Here is a 22,764-nt window from a genome sequence, read left to right as displayed (position 1 = left end):
TAGCAGAGGTAAGATAGAATGCTTGGATAAGATAGAACATCTACTGTTACAACTAGACTACAGCTCACGATCATAGAAAAACAGACATTTAAATCGATTTCAGATTTATATATAAAATATATATAAATATATTTATATTTTTTAATTTATTCTATATTTTCCATCAGCCTTTTCATTGTGATATGACAGTATTATAAAGGTAATTGGTTATTACATTTTATCTATGTTCAAGAGTGAAAATGGTTGAGTATGAAGTGACCGTGTTCACTGGCAAACTGGACTTGGCCTCTACGTTTGACGATGTCTACATTAAACTGGTTGGCTCAGACGAGAGCCCACGAATGCAAATCCCAAGGAAGTGGATACCATCTCTCAAAGAAACAGTAAGTCTGAAATCCACATGCGTTTTTAATTGTGTCTCATGCATCCTCAACTTTGGCTAAATGAGATTAAATTATTGATTAAATACTGTGAAACTGAAACATACACTTTCATTTTTTCCATCTTCATAGTAACTGTACTCTAATTGTTGTAAGGTAACAACTAAGTTCTTATCATAAACACTTAATGCTGAGGTTTTTCTGTCATTACTGCAGGAGTCACACTTAAGTATATCCTGCCCAAAATCCCTTGGAAAGCTGGTGCTGGTAGAGTTACAGAAACAGAACAGGTTTTTTGAAGACTCTTGGCATCCTGCCAAGGTAGAAGTGAAATCCCCTGAGGGACACACCTACCACTTTCCCGTCTACCATTGGATCACTGACAATGAGGTGTACTACTTCAGAGAGGGCACAGGTTTGTGGAAATGCTCTAGTCTGACATCCTGTATGCATTTCACTGACAGCAGAAGGTATAAAATAAAGAAAGAAAACAGCTGTAAATAACTGGATTGACAGATTTCAAATTACACTGTGTTTTACAATAATTTAAAATCCACTGTTTTATTTGATTTTAAGCTCTCACAGTCTTTGAAGACAAATGTTCTGTTGACGGGTACAGTCGGGAGGAGGAGATTAAAAAGCAACAAGAAGTTTATTGGTAAGTAATCAGAGCTTGTGTTTTGACATTAGGATTCTAAAACTAAAGGGCCTGAAATACACGTCCACCTCTGCTCTGATTTATATTCATGACATACGATATAAACCAGGGTTTGCTAAAATGTATTAAATGTATGCAATGCTACTTTTTTGAGTAGGATATTAAATTATTAATTGACAATGTTTGGCCAATAGGGTACAACTATAGTGAATGTCAGAGGTACATTTGATTTGTTGATGGATTGTTTGGGGTTGGGAACAAATCCAGCCATGAGTTACTTTTTCTCTGGCTACCTCTCCTGCTGATAACAGAGATGCCTTGTGAAGTGTCATACCTACTGTGGGTGTGGATGAGCCTTAGGAGCCAGGCCCTGCCCACTTCAACAGGGGGCCTATCCTGACTGCCCATGAGAAGTATCAAAATAAATAATAAAATGAACAACTGAATGTTTTTCTTCTTTTCTTGAAGGTAAAAGTGATCATAACTGAGCTCTAACCAAACACAACAGCTGATTTCAGCCTATTGACCAGTACCTGTTAAATCTGAGTATGACATAGTTTAACGGTTGCACAGCAGAGGATGAAGACACCTCATATTTAATTTAGCATTAATATCTTTATAGTGCATACTGCCATACCATATTGTGCAACATATGTGCGTGTGTGTGTGCATGTGTGTGTGTGTGTGTGTGTGTGTGTATGTATCTCAAATCATCAATATGAGGATGGTCCTGTCCATGTAGTGCTCTAAAGGTTAAAGGTAAAATTTTTAAATGGAGCGTAGATCTGATTGGTAGCCAGCGTAGTGACTTTAAAACAGGAGTTAAACGAGCTCCTTTGTTTCAGTGAGTCAGTAGTCATGCTGCAGAGCTTTGAATAACCTGGAGACAGACTCGTTTAGACAATTAAACAGACTGTTGTAGTTGTTGAGTCTTGTAGAAACATCTCAAGTTCACTTGTTACACCATTGATCTAAGTTTTGAAATGTTTCTCAAGTGAAAAAAAAACAGGTTGTTACTATTTGAATTAAGTTTTGCTCAAAAAAGACAGATTAATCAAAAATAACACCTAAATTTCTGAGGCTACACTTCAGTGAGGAACATAACCTGTTTAATGTCAGACATCGCAGTGTCCAGTGCAACAATCAAAGTTTCAGTTTTGTCTGGGTTTAGCTGTAAATAACTGTTGTTCAATGAGTATGAAAAAATTCATGTAAGAAGTTATTGATGAATCAGATTTGAGCATGAAATAATCATACACATGATTTATGCAGAGACTTGTGCAAACAAACTTCCCCGAATGAGGACCATCCTTACCCCTCCTCTCATCCATTTCTTTCTCCATTTCTTCTCAGCTGGGATGTGTATGAAGAAGGAATTCCCCACTGCCTGAAGGCAGATGGTCTTAAATCTCTGCCCTATGACATCCGCTTCTCTTTCACTAAGTATGCAGAGATAACCTACACTGCAACCACAGGGTGAGTCATATAAATGTATCTATTTATTTACACGCCTATTTAAATTATTTAAAAAATCTGAAAATGTTACTGTACTTTCCTTTTTCAGATTGATAGAGCTGGAACTGATACAAATAGCAGAGTGTAAGAAAAATTTTACTTGCATAGAGGATATTAGCCGCCTGTCACACGTGCATCAGTCAGTCACGTCAGGTAATGAACTATTGTTGTAAGATCATACCACACTTTATAGTGTATGCGTAATGGAATATATTAAACTGCAACTTATATAATTATCAATAATTATCTAGTCAGGGACACTTGGTAGCCAGCCAAGTTGGAAATCCCTTTCTGAAATCGTTCAATTATTTCAATTAGTAATAATAATAATAATAACAAGAAGAAGAAGAATAATATCACAATTTGTAGAATTTAAAGTTTAAGTCAGTTTTATTTTCCTGTTTCTAAAATGAGGGCAATACGAGCTGAGAAGGAAAAAGCCCAATGTTTTGAACGCAGTGAAATACAAAAATGTTCTTTTTCCAGACTTTGTTCAAAGTTATTGTAAGAAAGACTTTGTTTTATTTTTAGAATACGCCTGTAAAAACTGGAAGTCGGTTTTATTTTACGATGAAGTAAAATGATGTTTTATTTCCAGATTATGTTCAGAAACATTGGAAGGAGGACGCTTTCTTTGGCTACCAGTTTCTAAATGGCGCCAACCCCATATTGATCCGACGCTGTACAGCACTGCCAGACAACTTTGCTGTCACTGATGAAATGATCTTTTCCAATGGTCAACATAATTTGGCAGAGGAAATGAAGGTGATTGTTTAATTCCTATCAAATAAAGTTGACTGAAACATCTAATCTGAATGTTTAGTGAATGATTCCACTGATTCATTCACTTTGCAAATGTAATATCAAGACTGCATGCAAAGGGACAAAAAAACAGGCATTTCTCTATCTTTATGAAACTTCAAACAGAAGGGCAACATCTTCATGTGTGACTACAAGCTTTTGGATGGAGTGCAGGCAAACACCATCAATGGGAAGCAACAGTTCTTGATGGCTCCACTTGTTCTGCTCCAGAAAACTAATGATGATAAGCTGATGCCGATTGCTATTCAGGTAAGTTTGAGTGAAAAATGTGACCTCATCAGCAGGTTAGTGATAAAAACTGTCAGAATAATTTTTCTGCTTCTACCATTCAGACAGTTAATTTGTCCACTTGAGCATCAAAGATTCCACCCACTGAAATGAATTGTTTGTTTGTGTGTGTTTGAGTTATATATCATGATAAAACACGCTTCAGAGAACAGTAACTGATAAATGATCACATCTGTTAAGCAACATATAATGAGGTGTTTGCTTTGCAATAATCATGCCAATAATCCTGAGGGGGGATCACCATTTAGTGGAAAGATGTACAAAATAAACTTTAAACTACCAGATTATTAATTCAGTTCATGAAACGGTTTGCAAAATGTTTTTCTTCTTCCGAATGAACTCTTCAGAGCCTTGATTATGCGCTGTTTTGAACACGGGTAAGGACAGTTGGAGACCTGATGGATGAATAGTCACTACTTTTATACTTACAAGTCCGCTACCTCGGGTACATCTGTAATTGGTGCATTGTAATGTAAATTCTTTCTAGGGCAGTTCAAACATTTGCAAAAAACAGGTAGGCACATTGACATCTGCTGAGACCTTTGCACTCACTGTTTCATGACAAAATTTTTAGTTGGACCCAAGCAGACCTTAGTGGACTTGCAAATTTGGAAAGTGTGATCCGACTGGGATAATAATTTCATATCATGAATTCCCAAAATCATAATACCTTTGCCCTTGGTTTTATAATTTTTTCATGGATTGTTCAAATTTGGAACTGTTTTCTTTCTACTTACCGGCAATGTTCCCTCTAAGCTGCGCGCGTGCGCAATTGCGCACTGCTGGCACGGTCTCTGTGCACAAAAAATCTGCGATGTGCACAAAAAAAAATCTAATCTGAATTGAAATGAAAGTAAATATGTTAACAATTCTGTTTTGCAGTGTTAGTCAGTAAGTGACTGGCTGCTCCAGTATGGGATTACAACAATGCCACCTTATCCCATAGTCCAGCCAATAATGCGATTCATATTCGTATATACGCAGCTAATCAAGGTTGTTGACAGGCTATGACAGCGTCCTTATGTGCCGACACCGGTGTTTTAGCTAGCAAAGCGGCGTGGCTGATGAGGAGTAAAGCCATGTTAATGACAACGTGTACAACCATTGGAGATGTGAGCAGGACAGATGGAATAATTGACGGAAAAAGTGTGGACTTTATACCAGTTTTTAAATTGTGTTGATAGGCCACGTAAAACCAGAGTTATGATAAAAATATATGCAATGTTTGGTTTTCTTCCTGAATACTATCGTTGTTTATATTTACTGCGGGAAGAAACGGTTAACATTAAAAATTAGAGGGAACATTGCTTACCGGTACTTTTTTTTCTCTCTTAATCCAAATCTGAATGTAAATTTGTAAACTTTAGGGATGATAATAAAAAAAATCTCCCATTGTCTATCCAACCCTTGGCTTCAAATGATAGCTATTAGGGTGCTCAGATTCTCTTCTTTGAATTGGATCTTCGAATAATCCTTCTTGGGTTGATTTAACTTATTGATCTACTTCTAATGCAGCATTGCTTTTGCATTTAGTTTCCCCACATATACAGCTGTGATAAAGAGAGTTTTCAAACAACTCTATGCGATTGTTTGAAAAACTAAGTAGATCCTTACTGCTTCCATAGAAATTAATGCTGGGCTTACACTGTGCGATTTTTGGCCCATTTTGAGCCCATTTTTGAGTCGTGCGACCGATTTGGTGATCGGCCCGATTTTGGCCTTCATCGTGCGTCGTGCATCGTGTAGTATAGGCGGGGTAACGAGAAGCAATTAACACCTCACGACCAGCTCCCGATCGTCAATCGCTTGGTCGGGAGGATTTCAAACCTCTTTGAAATCCTCACGACCATCGTGAGGGTGTCACCGCAGTCGCTCACACTGCGCACGTGCAAACAAGCGATGGAGGCACTTGTAGAACTTTGGAAAGCTCATCCGAGCCTTTTCGTTGTGGCCTCACAAAATTATCACGACCACAACAACCGTGAAAATAGTTGGATTTACATTGCTGCTCAATCACAGCTGCCTGATCAATGTTTTTCATTAGCAATTTAGCAAAGTTGATGGTGGTGGTGTGCGTGTCTGTGTGAGTGAGAGACAGAGAGGCAGAGCGAGCGACAGAATTTCTGTTATAACCTTCATTTTTATGGACGCACAGTGTGAGCACTCAGGTCGCATCAGAGCATCGGGCCGTATAGTGTGAGACCCTGCATCGTGACCTATGAACTTCTAACCCCTGCGAGTCAATCGTACAGTTTGAGCAAGAGCTGAATCGCGCGACTGAAAAAATCGCACAGTGTATGTCCAGCTTAAGAGAACAAGTAGCACCCAGGAGCTGATAATTCAATTTCATCAGTTTCAATCAGTTTTATTTATACAGTGCCAAATCACATCAACAGTTGCGTTAAGGTGCTTTATATTGTAAGGTAAAGACACTACAAGACAGAGAAAACACCAACAATCAGATGACCATCTACACTGTAAAATCTAATTAGTTCCCAGAACTCAAAAAAATTATGGAAACTCGTTGCCTCAAAAAAATTGAGTAAAGCTTAGCTAAAAATGACTAAGTTAGGACAACGTATTTATTTTGAGTATTCTGTACAAGCTCATTTGTTCCCAGAACTCAAAAAAATTGGATCAAGTTTACGTAAGATGACCAAGTTTGGGCAACTTACTCATTTTGAGTACACCCTACTCAAAATGTACACAGCCGTGTTAGTTCCCAGAACTCAAAAAAATTATGGAAACTCGTTGCCTCAAAAAAACTAAGTAAAGCTTACTTAGGATGACTGTTAGGACAACTTATACATTGCAAGTCTGCAGTATTAAGAATAACTTGATATTTCTGACTTTCTGACAATACTAATTTTTTACCTACTGACAAACATTTCAAGTTCAACTAAATGAAAAAACAATTTGTGGTACCATGAATATCATTAAAAATAATTAACAACACTTTTGTAATGATGTTAAAATGAGCACAACTTTTATTTTCAAACACAACAAAGTACAACAGCCAACATACTGGACACTGTTCTGCTGAATAAAAATGATATTGCCATCACTGTTATAATCTTACAACGAAACAAAGTCTTAGATGTAATTATTCTGAAAATAAGTTTAGGCCTACCACAAGTTTGTTTTGTACTTACATTATTTATATAATCAACATAAAATATTTATTGTTCTGTCACAAGTGCAGTCTCTAATTTAAACAACACATTCGTTTTTCATTCCAACACAGGAGCTGGAATGTTGTAATATTTTAAGGATGGCTTGTTTCCAGTCCAGGCATTACTGCCTGAATGACTGTCATGGATCAAGGTGATCCAAATGTAAGTGCAGAAGAAAGTCTTTAACTTCCCTTAAGTACAGTCGCAGTGGATGTGGGTTGGAGATGCAATGAGCTTGAACCTGCAGGCGACCATCTTCACTGACCACACCATCTGTGACGGGGGACTCATCTCTCCTGGTGTCCTGCAAGCAAACAATCATATTTTTTGGAACATGAACTTAATTGCTTTCTTAAAACATTTTTTCTGCATTTGGTATAAAACAGACTCCAATTTAGACAATCTCAGGCTCCCTCCCCGCCGGAGAGGTGACATTCAATGTCCCAAATTGTCAGTCTGGATAGCCGTGACCACCACGCAACACACAATATTGTCATGAAAGAATAATTTTAAAAAGGGCTATGCAAACATGGGCAATAACTTTCATTCTAATGATGTGCAAAATGATTTTGGGCACAAAACAAATTTTGCTGTTAGAAAACTTGCAGACTTCACTATATACAGTGTAGACTCTCTAAACTAAGTTTGGGGGATGTGATCTTTCAAGAAATGCAGACCAAACTGTTGTTGTTTGTTTACTTACACAGCATGTCTTGTAGAATTAACTGGAGTCACAGCAACAGCACAGTGCAGTCATATCTCAAGTCTAATAACAGAAGACAGGTAAAGATCAGTAAAGAAACAACTTCCCCAAACCAAAGCACAAATAAAACAATAAGTAAGACAGGCTGATCTAAAGTATGATTAAAGTTCAGCCTGATTAATATAAATGTCACTGACAGTTGCTAATATATTGGAAAACCAAAATACTTACCACTGAGTTGATGTCTTTCTGTCCAACAACAGGAGTGCTGGTCCCGAGCCTCAAAGACAGTAAGAAGCAAGCAGAGGGAGAAAAAACAGAACATATTTCAGAAACTGATTTGATCCTTAATGGCTGTGCAATCATTGTAACATAGAGTTCGCTTATGTTGTTAAATAAAGGCTAGATTTGACATTAATAGATGCCACAGATGTTCTAAAGCTGCCACAAAGCATGAAAAAATAGACGTCTCCGAAAACGTCGGAGCATTTTTGCAAATATGTGATGTCTTGATAAATCGAGCAGATATTTGAAATTCACACAGCTACATTCTTGCCTGAAAATATCTTAAAAGTTTATTTTGTGACCCAGAAAAAGTAATACGTTTTTCAGCAGTGCTCCTCCGCCATTGCCGCGCTTACAAGTGCGCACAGGCTCCGACAACCGTGGCCGACAAATGTGATCCTCTTTTTCACCAGACTACCCTTTCTGGGTCACAAAATAACATTTTAAGATATTTTCAGGCGAGAATGTAGCTGTATAATGCTCAAATATCTACTTAATTTATCAAAATATCACATATTTGCAAAAGTGCTTCCACGTTTTCGGAGAGCTCCGTTATCCACCCCCCACACCCACACCCACCCCACCCCTAACGGCTGCACCTCCCAAAGAATTTTGTCTGGGCTCTTATCTCACTTATTTATTTCAAACAATCAACAAAAAAATTCACCGACGTAGTTTTATGTAAGGTTTTTAAGGCTATGGTGTTAATTTTTAAGTAACATGAGCACAGCGGCAGCAGCAACGCTAGGCTAACACTAACTAGCTAGCAAGATTATAAACCTGGTGCTAAACTAAGAGAAGCCACAAAATCAGTTTGAATAAGAGTAAACATTTACTCACCAAGTCAGTAAAGATCCACAGCAATGACAACAATAATATCTCCAGGTTTGCTCAATATATTCCATAACAAATGCTGGTGCCATGAACATGCGGACTGATCCGGGAGGGAGGAGAACGGCAGTCACGTGGCATTTTCAAAACACATCTTTCATCCTTCCGCCCTGAGAAGCAAAACTTCCAGCTTACTTAGTTTTTCTAAGTTAGGACAACTCAAATAAATCGAGTTTATCAGCATTTTTGCATAAAAAGTACTGGTAACTTATTTAAATTGAGTTCTAATAACAAATTGATAAAAATTGAGTTCAGCCTATTTAATATTTTTAATTAAACACAATATTACATTTTACAGTGTATGAGTAAGCACTTTGGTGATGAAGAGAAAGAAAAATTACCTTTTATTAGGAAGAAACCTCCAACAGAACCAGGATCCTGCCATCTGCCCCGACCGGTTGAGGATGACGGGAAGGAGACAGAACAAAGGCTGTGGAAAAGAACCAGAGATTCTAAATAACTAATGATAAAATGCAGAGAGGTGTATCAACACAAAAAGAAATACACAGTGAATAATGGGAATCCCCCAGAAGCCTACATCTATTGCAGCATAACTAAGGGAGGATTCAGGGTCACCTGATCCAGCCCTAACTATATGCTTTAGCAAAAAGGAAAGTTTTAAGCCCACCATATTTTTGGGACCATGAGGCCCACCTGATTATAAGGCGCACTGTCGATGAACGGGTCTGTTTTCATACATAAGGCGCACCAGATTATAAGGCACATTAAGCGAAACAAAACAGATAAGTCAAACTTTACTCAACTCATTCTTCTTGCTTCCTCCACTTCCGTACCATTGATTCATTAATGTTGAATTCTCTCGCAGCTGCTCTCTTCCCATGTTGTTGCTGTATATTAATGACTACCCTCGTATTGTAGATGGATTATGTCAGTTGTTCTCCTGACTGAAGTTTGGTCCGTTTACAGCATCCTGCCATGCGATTGCATTTGTCCCTAACCATCGGGAACCCTCCCGTTAACTTTTATTGAGTGGAAAAAAGTTAGCATTCATCCTCCAGCTTCACTGTGTTTATGTTATGATAACATAGCTGTGTAGCTAGCAATCACGTAGCACATCATTACCAGCTAGTCCAACTTCAGAAACCCCACAGAAGTCACTGTCGTTTAGTTTTCTGTCTTCATTTATGTTGGAAGTGATAGCAGAGCTGTAAGCTTTAATTTTTTCAGAACTCTCTCAGTCAGAACATGGTATATCTTAGTTAGCTCGCTGGTTGCTAGTGGAAACCAGCGAGCTAACTTCCTGCTAACTTCTAACTCCGTTAAATGCAATAAATTCTGTTTTCATGGATGCCTGGATGTTAAACTTGATTGTTACACCTGGTAAAGCAGCAACGCTGACCATTTTATTAAAGATGAAAGAATTTATACAGTTTTTAACTCTCAGTGATGCTGCAGTGTTCGTTTGACTTTGGGACCTGAAGCGGACGGAGTTTTGTACCCAGATTACTCCACGAGGCTCCTGACTACAGTAGCCGTAATGCTCTGATAATCCATCAAGTGGTGCGGCTTTGTAGCTTACCAAAGTTGTACTTAAACATTTTTGTACCACATAAATTTGGTTCGAGGTCAGTAAACACAACCAGAATTCATACATAAGGCACACAGGATTATAAGGCGCACTGACGATTTTTGAGAAAAAAAAGGATTTGAAGTGTGCGATTTTTCCTCTTGCTGTATTTCACAAGAATAGTACAGTATAATAGAATAGTCAGAAGCATCAGCAGAACACAACAGTGAGTACAAAGATATCTTTTTGTGACACCCCCTTTTAACCTTGAAAATTTTCACTGAAATAAGATACACTTAATCATCATTCCAGACAAGTCTTCTTGTTTCGCAGATATCCACTTTCAAACAAAAATTCTCAAAACATTCATTCATATGTGACATTTGGGCATAAAATGAACTGTAAATAAGCAACATTTAACTTAAAAACCTTTGATGGTTATTGGTCAGTATTGATAACAGATCAAAGGCAGTGAATTTAAAAAACATGTTGTTTTTTCTACTGCAGCTGAAGCAGAAACCAGCAGAGGACAACCCGATCTTTCTTCCTACTGATTCTGAATACGACTGGTTGTTGGCCAAGATCTTTGTGAGAAGTGCAAACTTCAACCTTTATGAACTAAATGCTCACCTGCTGCGCACTCACCTGCTGGCTGAGGTTTTTGCAATGTCAGTGTTCCGTAACTTGCCCATGGTTCACCCTCTGTACAAGGTAACTGAGGCTTATATTTATAAGATTTTACACACAGCTAATTGTTAGAACGATTTAAGACTTTTGATGTTAATATAAGTCTTTTATTTTCTTCTTTGTTGTACAGCAGTGAAAAAGCAAACACAACAAACACATGAGTGTAAAACACCAAATAAGAAAGCAAAAAGTAATGCTTTTAATAATCATTTTCTTTTGTTCCACTAGCTCCTCATACCTCACACTCGCTACACTCTAAACATCAACTTCTTAGCTCGGAAACTGCTAATATCTAAGAATGGAGTTTTCACTCAGGTATGAAAAGACCAACCAACCAAAAAACCTTTTTTTTCATCATCTTAAGTATTTGTCTGTCACTGAGATTTGACTGTTCTAGTTTACAGCTTCTGGTGGAGAGGGTGTTTTCACAATCCTGAAGAAATCGCTGTCCTCGCTGACCTACAGCTCCCTCTGTATCCCCGATGATATCGCAGAGCGTGGGCTGAAAGATGTGCCAAACTTCCACTACAGGGATGATGGACTGAAGCTCTGGGACATCATACACAGGTTCCGCTGCCACTTTGTCTGACAACACATATGACAAATTAAACTATCATCATCAGTTTTTAAAGTTCCATCCAAGATAATGCTCCAGACCCTCGTAAGGCCTTGGATTTTGTTTCGAGTCAGACTTCTTAATGTGGGTTTTGTTGTGTTTTTTTAATGAGTGAAGGTTGGCGGTCATAAGAGTTTAAGAATTTCAAAGCTAAGACAAAAGTAAAAACATCCACACATTCATGTTGCAGTTCTGGCTTCCTGCCTCTCCTATTACCCACTCCTCTAATACCACTGTTTACCTCTCAGTAGTTACTAATAAAGGGACTAATGTGACATAAACACAGTCCAAGTTAGTGGATGAATGGTACTTTAGCCAATAGAAGACATTTGTGCCCTGCATGGGAAGGAAGTAACCTATTCTACATTATTTAAAAATAGGTCACATTATTTAACACTATTTGAGTGTGTGGTGCTTTTTCACCTTGCTCATGTAAGGCACAGATAAATATGTTGTTATTCTAAATATTTATATAACCAACAGTAAACCTTGGGTTTGATATTTAAGTAGAATAACATTGTATGGCCAGCGACGATCACCAAAAATATTACATATTACATGTATTGATTTCTTTGGTCAGTAATTTACGATCTCAATTCTTATACACTTTGTCCTCTACTGGATTTACTTGGCTGTTGATCTAACTTTTAATATCATTTAAGCTCAAACTGGTGTCCTCATAGTGTTTCATTTATTCTTCTTATATTCTCGCTCTCTCACATAAGATTAACAGCTACAAAATATTTAAAAGTAAAAATAAAGTTCTACTTAAAACTTTGCAATACTTGTCATAAGGTTCATGCTGACGGCCATCAAAAATGTCAGATTGTCTGTTAAACTATATGTCTGTAAGAGTTGAGGACTATATTTATAATTCTTAATATTGCTTTCACAAAGGGATGATGGAATGAACTTAGAATACAAAACTATAAAGATTGTCCCACCTGTTGAGGAGAGGACAGGGTACATACAGACACATATACAGTGTTTTGAAAAGTATTTGCCTTCTTCTTTAATTTCTACTTGTTTGCATATTTTTCACACTCAAATATTTTACATGAAGTGAAAAAGTCCTGTGTGCCTTATGTATACATGTAACTATTGTTTTACGCTTTTTGACACAGGCTCCCAACATCTCTGATCTTTCCTGACTCTTACTCCCTCCACACCTCACAATGGTTAAGAAATGAAGAAAGCGCATTATTTAAAAAAGAAACATAATGATTGATAAAGTGGAAATAAGTTTAATGTATATTTTTGATAATAATACGTTATGCATTATAGGTGTTTAAATATTGTATTAATAAACATCTAATGTGTTTGACTGACTGTGTCTTTGGTTGTCAAAGATTTGTGAAGGGCACACTCAGCTTCTACTACAAGACTGATGGTGAGGTCGAGCAAGACTCTGAACTGCAGGCCTGGATTAAGGACATTTTTCAATATGGATTCCTTTCACTAGAAAGCACTGGTGAGCTTTTAATAAAGTGTAAATTTTCATGATGATAATCTGTAAATTGTATATTAACGTATTCCATCTTAAAGTTACTTTCTGTGTATTGATGTGATTCATTTTATTCTTCATGATTTTCAGGAATTCCACAGAAATTCAGCACTGTGGATGAGATGGTCAAGTTTGTCACCATGGTGATTTTCACTTGCTCTGCTCAGCACTCAGCTGTCAACTCTGGACAGGTGAAGCCTTCTACTTTACCCAGAATACCAATCTAGTGTTCTGATCAAATTCTGTAATGTTCTCTCAGGTACAAGAAAAAGGTGCAGGATGCATCGTCTTCTTGTAGCTGATCCCTGTAGGACTGGCCACTGTGTCTCATTTGCCTCCATGTCACCCCGTCCCTCACATCCTTCAGTTAAGCAATTTGGAGACAGTTAGAATACACTTGGTTCTAATTGTGTCTCTCCTGCAGGAATGGATTTGATATGAACAGACAAACTGTGCTAAAAAATGAGCGTTATCAAGACACTAAAAAAAAACCCAAAAGCAATCATGTTTATGCTGTCTGTGATCATAATACCTCGTTAACAGCCATGCAATCCCATTGCCCTGGTTGCTTTTCCAAAAAATCTAGTGTGACATGTCTTTGGTCGCTGTAGAAAACAAATGCTGTAGGAAATAAAGGCTTTGATAACTTTGCATCAAATATCATTATATGTTTCCACCTTAGTCGGTGAAATCAGAATGTCACCTGTAAGCTAGCTTTGGGAAGCGAAATACTCAACAAAACACCTGAGCGTATGTCACCTAATCTCTGAAGTGTTTCATGCACGCTCTCCCATCAGACTCTAGTAATAAGTGATAGCATCAGTCAACACGCCATCAGGCTCAGCATGCTCATAAAGGCAGCTGTAAACCTTTGAACAGGTGGTCAGGATGTTAATTCCAGCCTTGCTTCCTCTCTTTGAAGCAGGGACGAGTGATTCTTCTATTTGCTTTGACCTCGAATAGTTACTGATCTTATTTGCTTAGTGAGTCTCCCCTCTGCTTGGCCAAAAGCTCAGAACATAATTCGTTACAAAAAAAGAAACTTATCATACATGCATCCCAGTCAGTCTTTTACATCTTCATTTTTTCTGTGCTAATGTATTTATATTAGCCTAACCATAGCTTTGTTGCTAGTCACCAGGTAATACATTATATGTCAACTAGCCCAACTTTACTACAGCTTTCTGACTTAGCTTTTCATCTTCAGTCACATCAAAGTTTTAGCAGTGCTATATGTTTTAGTTTTGCAGAAATACTTTAGTAAGAACATGGTACGTCATCCTTCAATGGAAACTAGCTAGCGTTCTGCTAATGTCTAACTGAGCTAAACCTCATAAACCCTCGTACATGGATACCTGATTTTAAGCTTTATTTTAGCTTCTGGGAAAACAGAAGGAATTTGGAACATAAACACTAAGAACTGCATTGATTGTTGACCTGAAGGATCTTTTTTTTCCTTGGATACAATAATGGTGTCAGCCTGTAAAGATTATTAATGACTTATCGATTAATTCTTCAATGCAGTACGACTTCGGTGCCTGGATGCCCAACAGTCCTACCTCCTTGCAGCTTCCTCCGCCAACAGAAAAGGGGACAGCAAATGAGAAAACAATGCTGGACTCCTTCCCCAGTGTTAACACAACAGTGCATGGCTTGGCTGTGATGTGGCTACTCAGCAAGCAGTCCTCTGACCGTGTAAGTGTGTTGCAAAAAGCTCTTGAAAAATACAAGACTGTACATTAACAATCTCAAAATGTGAAAAAAAAAAAAACTTGTCAGTGATGTCATACCAATCTTGTTAGGTCCTTATTGGCCAGTACCCAGAGATGCGTTTCACTGAGGAGTTTCCTCTCCAGAAGATAAAGGAATTTCAGGAAGAGCTCGAAAAGCTGAGTGCAGACATCAAGGCCAGAAACTCAAGTTTGGACCTGCCATATATATACTTGGATCCAGATGTGGTCGAAAACAGTGTGTCCCTGTGAATATTGGAATGCAGCTCCTCCTTCTTCTTCAGGTTCAGATTAATAAAAAGAAGCAAAGAGGAAAGCATCTGGTCTGAATCATAACTAGTTCTGATGATTTATCTTTTGTTATTAGTCATAATTTTTAATATACTTTTTTAGTTAATCAGTGAGTACAAGGAAAGGGAATAGACCCAGAAGTTGCCACAGTGAGAAGGTTTTTGAGTGAATATGGTCTGCTTTGGTGTGTGTGTGTGTGTTTTTTTTTTTAAATTTGTCTCAAAACATGAATTAATCTTCTTTTTTATTTTGCTTGATTACTATTGTAGCATTGCTTTCATCTTCAGAAAGGGGGCGCATGGAAAAGCTTGTGGTCTGATTTATAATTGATCCTAATGATTGAATTTTTCTTTTACAATGTAAATACATTTTAAATCTCAGGGTTTTTTTTAATGAGAAAGGAAATAGGTGAGGTTCTTGAATATTCTTTTCTTTTTTTGTCTGAGTAAATTAATTGATCTGTTTTTTTTTCTTTTTACACTGTGTTGTGTGCTTAGTGTTAGCAGCTTTCACTAACTGCTGAGTTCATCTACTGTGAATGCTTTAAAAAAATGAGTCAAACAAATATTTTAATTCTTTCAAACAGGAAAATGAAACATTTACTGTATTCTGTTTTGGCAAAGCTACACACAGACACTCTGTGCCAGCAGTGTCTATAATACGTTCCTTCATTTAATCATCTTAATAATTTTATTGTACTGATGAGAAAATAACTGTCTATCTGCCACATTGTGATCACATTTAAACATTAAATTTAAAGCTTAAAGCACTGTGTTTTCCTTTTCTGTGATTTCAACTCTGAGTGGGTCCTTTCTTATTTCTCTAACAGTTTCGGGAGCTTTTATTATAGAAGTGGTGGTTTCTCCTCCGTCTGAGCAATAGACAATGTAGACGTTGTACGGAGGCACATTTGACATGTGATCCATATGAAATCTCTGTTTAATCACAGAATTATGGCTCTTACCAAGATTTCCTTTTTTGTTTGTTTGTTTTTGTACATCAAGATGGACTGCTAAGCTAGATAGCCTTATCAATCTGCTTCACAGATTCCTGTTAAGTAACATCCAAATAAAATACTACAGCTAGAGCCTACTGCTCACAACTTATGATAAGAACAGCTGCATCCATATACAATCTCTTCATAAAGTTTTTTTGTCAAGTGAGTTCTCGAGTTTTCCCAGCGTTTTCCTTTAGTTTTGCTTTAATATTTAGCGATTTGAGTTATGTTTCTTTTTTTCCTTAACCCTCTCAGGCTCAAATTAAGTTTTAGTTGCTAATGCACAACCAAGTCCTGCAGTGGTACTTCTGAGTAAAAAAAACTCATAAAATATGTATGTGGGGTAATCAGGTTGTTAGTGTTTTAACTGTTGCAAATCTGCAACGCCTGCCTTGAGAGGGTTAACCTCCTAAGACCCGAACTCTTCCATGGCATGCATTTTTAATTTCTCTCTGATATTTGGGCATATTGGAACCTGATGAATGTAAAAACAAAGAATTACCAGATTAGATTTTTTATTTTTTTTTACCAGATTTTTGTTTCTAAGAAAAATGAGAGCCACATATGAGGATATTCATTTAAAATTTTGATAGAACAGTGGCAGTACAATGCCCTCGTATGTGGACATCAGGCCCTTGTCGAGCAAAATTTAGTCTAGACTAGGGGTTAGCAACCCTTAACACCCAAAGAGCTGTTTGGACCCAGTTTCCACGGAAAAGAAAACACTGGGAGCCGCAAATACTTTTTGACATCTAAAATGAAGATAACACTGTTATTGTGTTTTTTACCTTTATGCTTTGTATAAACCATAAAAGTGTGTTGCTTATGAAATACATGAAGTGCTACAGAGAAAATTAAATTTTATTTATGTAATGAACACATTTTGAACTCTTAAAAAATATAACAAAAAGGAAAGACACCCAGGTGAAGGTCTCTTTTAAATGAAGCTGAACTTAAATTATTCATATAGCAAACGAAAACTGTAGGCGTCATCCTTATATCACCTTTGGGATTTCGCAGCTTGTAGTGGAGCCTTGACCTGAATTTTAAAAATATTTGGAAAAAAGCACTATGCTGCTAAAAAATGGAAAATAAATATTTTGCAAAATATCTGCATAAATATTTATTTTACGTTGTTAATGTGTGCGGCATGGCGTGCTCTGCAGTGCCGCTGCAGGGGAGGTGGACGCACATGAGCGGCATCTTTTTTTTTTTTTTTTTTTTTTTTTTAAACCTGTCCCGTTTGGTTCTTTTGCCATCAGAATTATTGTCTAAAGGCGAAGAAAGATGCCCAACGGATTTACTTTACCAAATGGACCATCCCAGCCTTGCCGTAATGGTCCATTTGATTTACCTTTTATTGTTTATTTTATTTTATTTTATTTTATTTTTTTTACTTGCTAGATACGGGACAGGGGAAAAGAAAAGGGAGAAAGAAAGAGGGGGGAAAAAACAAAACAAAACAAAACAAAAAAACAGCGGAGAAGAGGGACGGGGATAAAGGGCAAAAAACAAAAACCAACAAAATAAGCAGACAAAAAATACATATATCGATCACCTGGATCACCTGTTGAGAAAGAAAAAAGAAAACAAGCAGAAGAAAACGAGAGTAATAGAATAAACAACATCACAATGATATATGGGAATATAACACTAAATACTTAATATTAAACATTATTGTGCAGCACGTAAGATCGACAGCGCACAGTGTGCTTTGAGGTAGGAGCCAAAAAGGGTGTAGTTTGTGTGTGTGATCACCTGTGTGTACACCTGTGACCATGAGCGCGCTTGTATTTAAAAGGTTCCTTAATGTAATGATCTGCTAGAGGGTGTGGGGGGCCACAGTCCCATCCTCCAGGGCATGAAGCAGGTATGGAGGAGATCAAAACTCCAGACATCCAGAGGCCCCCAGAACACAAGAGACCAAGGAAGACCAACAGAGGGGCAGTCGCGCCACTATCCCAGAAAGAGCTGAGGAGAGTCCCAGATGAGGGATCACTCAGCAGCCGCGGAGCAGAAGCCAGGGGGGGTTGCAGTGACGTGCCCGTGAGCTCCGCCGGCAGCCAGCTGTGCCTGAGTGACCGAGCCCCAGGCCGAGAGGCCGAGGGCACCCCACCCCTGAAGTGGCCCGAGCGAGCCCCAGGTTCCAGGCCCCGATAAGCAGCCACCAAGGAGTGAGCCGGTGTGTACCCGGACGCCCACCCCCGGACACAAAGAACCACCAACGCATCGATGTCTGAGGGCGTCTGCCACCGGCAGGGGAAGTGGTGGGGGGAGATAGGCCTCCAAACCTTGGAGGGCCTGAGATGTCCCCAGAGAGGTGGCGTCTGATACCCAACCTGACATATAGACACAGACATACAGGCACACTCAAATACAAACATCCATTCCCACCCTCATGCTCTCATAGGCAATTACTCCACACTCAACCAACGTGGAGACAGACATAAAGAGACGCTGTACACACAATCACACTCCCCAAGCGTACTCTAAGAACCGGGTCTAGGTACCCTTGCCCCTGGAGGGGGAAACTGCACCCAGACCCAGGTGGTGTTACCCTTTTCCCTGCAGTGGGGAGAAGCAGACTGCCCCGACTCCGCAGCAGCAGGGAGGCCCCACACACCAGACCCCAGTCGGACGGCCAACTCCTCCTCCTAGCCCCCCCGCTCCAGCAGGCCGCAGAGACCGGGGGTGTGAGAAGACTCCAAACCTCCCTCTACCCGCTCATATGTAGTGTTGATGTATATGTGTTCTAAGGTGCAATTAAAACCCAGGAGGGCATGGAGCTACCTGCCAGAGAGCAGCAGGTAAGCGCATAGCCCCTCCTGATAGCCCTCAATGTCTACGTGTATTTAAAATTGAGAGGTGGGCAACGACGCCAGGGGTGCGGTGTACACCCTGATGGTAATTTGGAGTCCGTGTTGTGAGCCCACCCCCAAGATCCTATATGTATGCGTTATGAGAGTGTGAGTAATGTGAATGTCTAAGTTGTGAGATAAAATTGAGGCAGAGGCAGCCAGAAGGGGACAGAGGGGGGGGATGCCTCCTCTGCACCCTGGTGACACACCCCTACCCCAAGGCCCTGCATGTGTGGGTGATTGTGGTGGAGCGGGAAGAGGGAGGCAGCTGGAGATGGGGAGGGAAGAAAGGGAGGGGCAAGTGACCCCTCCCTGGGGCCAGCTCCCCCGCTGACCCCAGTAGGCACCCCCATGCTCTGCAACCCGCCAGGGAAAGGGGGCCCAGGCCCATCCGGACCAGGCCCCAGTGCAGCAGCGCCGCCCGGCCCCACAGAGCCCGGGACAGCCCACCCGACCCCACTACAGAGAAAACTGCACCCACCCCATCATCCACTCATCTTCCAGACTACACAAGACAATAGACGCCCAGGCTGAGATCTTCCTCCACCTCTCCTATATCTCCCCCTCCTGCAGAGAGAATTCCTGAGGAGAGGAAAGCTCCTGCAAGATGTGACAACCTCCCCCACCAGTTGAAGAGTCCCCCAGGTGGCTCGATGCACCGGCGGCGCCCTGCGCCAGGACTGGGCCCCCATATACCCACCCGCCCACAACCCCAGCAACACACCAACCAGGACCCGAGCCCCCGAGGCCCGGCCAGGGCCCCAGCCCAGAGACATGAGCGGCATCTGCAATCACGCCTCGCCGGCTTAAAGTCTGTGCTCTCTGTGCTGTCGTGTTGGTGTGTGTCGGGCTGTGAGCTGCAAAACTACAGCTGGCTGTGTGGGTACACCAACCATGTGTGAAAAGTGGTCAATAAAGAAAAAAGCATGTTCATGCAAACATCGTCAGGTCTGCCGTGGTATATTTACAATGGGACATCTGCTCCTGAACCTCTGCGCACAGCGCCTGCAGACCGGGGCTGTACGAGTTATGTGAGTATGACACTTATTTTGAGCGATGAAAAATAAGAACATAATCTTCCAATTTGACTACAAGTTAAAAAAAGAACTAACACAAATATAATACACTTCAGTTAAATACTTATAATTTTTTTCCAAACCACGTGGAGCCGCAGTATAAGGACTAAAGAGCCGCATGCGGCTCCGGAGCCGCATTTTGGGTTGTCTAGACCCCTGGTCTAGACAACCCAAAATGTGATTTCCACATATGTAGATGCCAGGTCCTAGGAGGTTAAAGCCTTTAGAATGTATTTTTGTTGTGCAGTAATAGAGAAAAGTCATGGAACATCTTTTTTTTTTTTTCAAATGGTTCAAGTCCAAGTAGAGTTTCTTCTGTTTTTTCTGAAGAACAAGTATAAAAATCACCCTTAGTAGCAAACTTTTATATATATATATATATATATCTATAGCTTAAAAGTTCCTACTTCTGCTAATTTTATCAGTTGTGTGGATGACGGTAGAGAGATCTCTTAACAGAGAAATGAGCAGTTCATTAAAAAGCAAAAAATAAACAAACTACAACATTGTTCTTTTCACAACACTAGATGAATGACAGTGTCCTCATATCTTCTCTGTTTTTAAGAGAACTTCCTGTTTGAATGTAACTCAGCTACTAGTTTGGGGCAGAGTGCTTTTGCAAAGTTTCCTTGTTTCTTTTTGTTTCATCATTTATCGTTTCCTCATTTCTCCTCTTTTAAGTGGTTTCCCCTGCTTCTTCTTAGTTCCTTGTGTAATTATATTCCAGGTGTCATGACTTATTGCCAGTGTGAAGAGGTGAACTGCCCATCATTGCAGGAAGAGTTTGTTTGTTATCTGCATTTCTTCAAACATACGACCCAAAGGATCACACCATCTCTATACTGGAAGCAATAACCGAAACAAATGTGGCCCATGTAGGTAAGATTCACCAGCTTAAAACAAAACCCATCTTGAAGAAGTGGACACACAGATTTTAGCTTATGTATTGGCGATCACTGGTTGTTGGACTGAAAGCAGCCCATTAATCATTAGAATCCAATCTGTACTGTATCCGTACAGAAAAACATGAGGTGACTAAACAACAATGAAAGAAGGATATTGCTGAGGAAGCACCAAGTCTTTTGACTTGGTTCATTCAAGCAAGAAGTTCAGTTCAGAAGTTTCTGAGCTAATCATGTTTTCTCCTGTATTTCCAACAGCACCCCAAAGAAGGTGACAAGAAGACAGTCTACACACACTTCACAAACCAGCAACTGCAAAGTTAATCTAGAGGTGATTTTATTTCACTGCTGTATGACACAGTGTCTCAAGTATTTAAATGCACTGTATATGTGTATCTGTGTATTCTACCAGTAAATCAAGAGGGCTTAATTAGTGAGTGGGAGGCTGTGTGGTGGTATGAATCAGTAGTTTCTGCAAACAGAAACAACAAACTAACTATGAAATGAATGTGAACCAGTTCATTCTAATAACTGTGGCTTGAACACTAAGCTTTTTAAGTGAGAACCTTGTGAACACTGGACAGTTTCCTCATAACTTAATTTGACATCTTTACTTGTTACTTGTTTGCTGTTATCTTTACTTGTGTATCTTTTCCTTGTTACCTGTAGTGTTCTGAATGTTAGTTCTTATCATAGCTTAACCCATTAAAGCCTAAACCATGAGATAATTGCCAGAAAACTAAATTATTTTGAAAGTGTGCATTGAACCTTCTGAGAAACAATTCAAAAAAATTAAATATCCGTTTGCATATATGACTTGTTTTGCTACATTTCTGTGGAATTTATTGCTCTGAATTTGTTTATTTACACTTCGTCTATGATCTGTGAGCTTCCTCATAGATCATCTATGAATAAGATTACATAGATAATTAGTATTGCTAAGAATACAGCAAAACATTAAGCTGCAACCCAACAGAACAAATGAAGGACATGCTCTTAATTCAAACAGAGGTGTGAAGAAGTAACAACCCAGCAAACAATAGGCTAAATGAAAAATGAAGCTCTACCAGATTCCAAAATAACTTCCACATCTGGTTTGGGATCTATGGGAAAGATATGTCTGTGTAGGTTCTCAATTATCCAGGTCACGATAATCTAAGAGCTTTGAAAGAAAAGCATCTGGACTTCTTTAAGTTTCTTGAAGACATTTCACCTCTTATCTCAGAAGCTTCTTCATTTCTAAGAACAAATGGTTGAGAGTCCCAGATATGTAAGCCCCATTGGGAGTGTCCCTTGAGAAGCTTGTTGACCCACTATTGATTGTTTTGCCTAATCACACAAGCCAAGGTGTAAAAACAGGTGTGGGTCAGCTAAGGTTTCAGGTGAACCGAAAAATGAACGTGCCCCACCCTATTATGTGACTTACTGAGACCAAATGACCAAAGAGGTGAGTGGGCGTTTAGACACGTGGGAAGATGTCTCAACTGATTTATACATGGCAGACAAATGATTTTGTAAGCCACCGCCTCTGTTCAAAGATGGTCACAGTGGACATAGATGGCTTCTTTCACTCCTCTTTCAAACCATCTTTCTTCTCTGCGCCCAAAATGTTAACATTTTGGACAGAGTGACCTTTGCCCTTTAGATGCAGATGGACAGCCAAGTGTTGTCCCGTGGAGGTGGCTCTTCTGTGTTGTGCCATGCATTTATGAAGTGGCTGTCTGGTCTCTCCAAATAGAGGTCTAGGCATTCCTCGCTACACTGTACAGCATACACTACATTATTAAGTTTGTGTTTAACAGTTATGTCTTTGGGACGAACCAGTTTTTGTCTAAATGTGTGGCTGGATTTGAAGTACAC

The 22,764-nt window shown here is 39.3% G+C and overlaps 1 protein-coding gene and 1 long non-coding RNA gene across 2 annotated transcripts; one reads left to right on the top strand and one right to left on the bottom strand.

The window, feature by feature from the left end:
* The first annotated feature begins 239 nt into the window (after positions 1–239).
* Positions 240–15,032, top strand: LOC134620358 (polyunsaturated fatty acid lipoxygenase ALOX15B-like). The gene is made up of 14 exons (XM_063466504.1): positions 240–404; positions 597–795; positions 957–1,038; positions 2,392–2,514; positions 2,603–2,706; positions 3,152–3,318; positions 3,481–3,624; positions 10,751–10,954; positions 11,159–11,245; positions 11,328–11,497; positions 12,896–13,017; positions 13,141–13,241; positions 14,575–14,745; positions 14,853–15,032. Exons 1-14 carry the CDS (start codon positions 240–242, stop codon positions 15,030–15,032), a joined length of 2,019 nt encoding a protein of 672 aa, XP_063322574.1.
* Positions 6,432–8,055, bottom strand: LOC134620432 (uncharacterized). The gene is made up of 3 exons (XR_010092115.1): positions 7,771–8,055; positions 7,540–7,602; positions 6,432–7,140 (listed from the first exon to the last, which is right to left on the bottom strand). It is a non-coding gene; the product is annotated as an uncharacterized LOC134620432 (long non-coding RNA).
* Positions 15,033–22,764: the final 7,732 nt, after the last annotated feature.

The sequence above is a fragment of the Pelmatolapia mariae genome, linkage group LG23, assembly GCF_036321145.2.
Source record: "Pelmatolapia mariae isolate MD_Pm_ZW linkage group LG23, Pm_UMD_F_2, whole genome shotgun sequence".
NCBI lineage: Eukaryota > Metazoa > Chordata > Actinopteri > Cichliformes > Cichlidae > Pelmatolapia > Pelmatolapia mariae.
The sequence above is the reverse complement of the archived record's forward strand: the minus strand, read 5'-3'. Positions and strand labels throughout refer to the sequence as shown.

Coding starts and splice junctions, on each gene's coding strand:
- LOC134620358 (XM_063466504.1), top strand. CDS start 240: ATGGTTGAGTATGAAGTGACCGTGTTCACTGGCAAACTGGACTTGGCC. Junction 796..956: donor CTACTTCAGAGAGGGCACAG/GTTTGTGGAAAT, acceptor TTTGATTTTAAG/CTCTCACAGTCTTTGAAGAC. Junction 3,319..3,480: donor ATTTGGCAGAGGAAATGAAG/GTGATTGTTTAA, acceptor AACTTCAAACAG/AAGGGCAACATCTTCATGTG.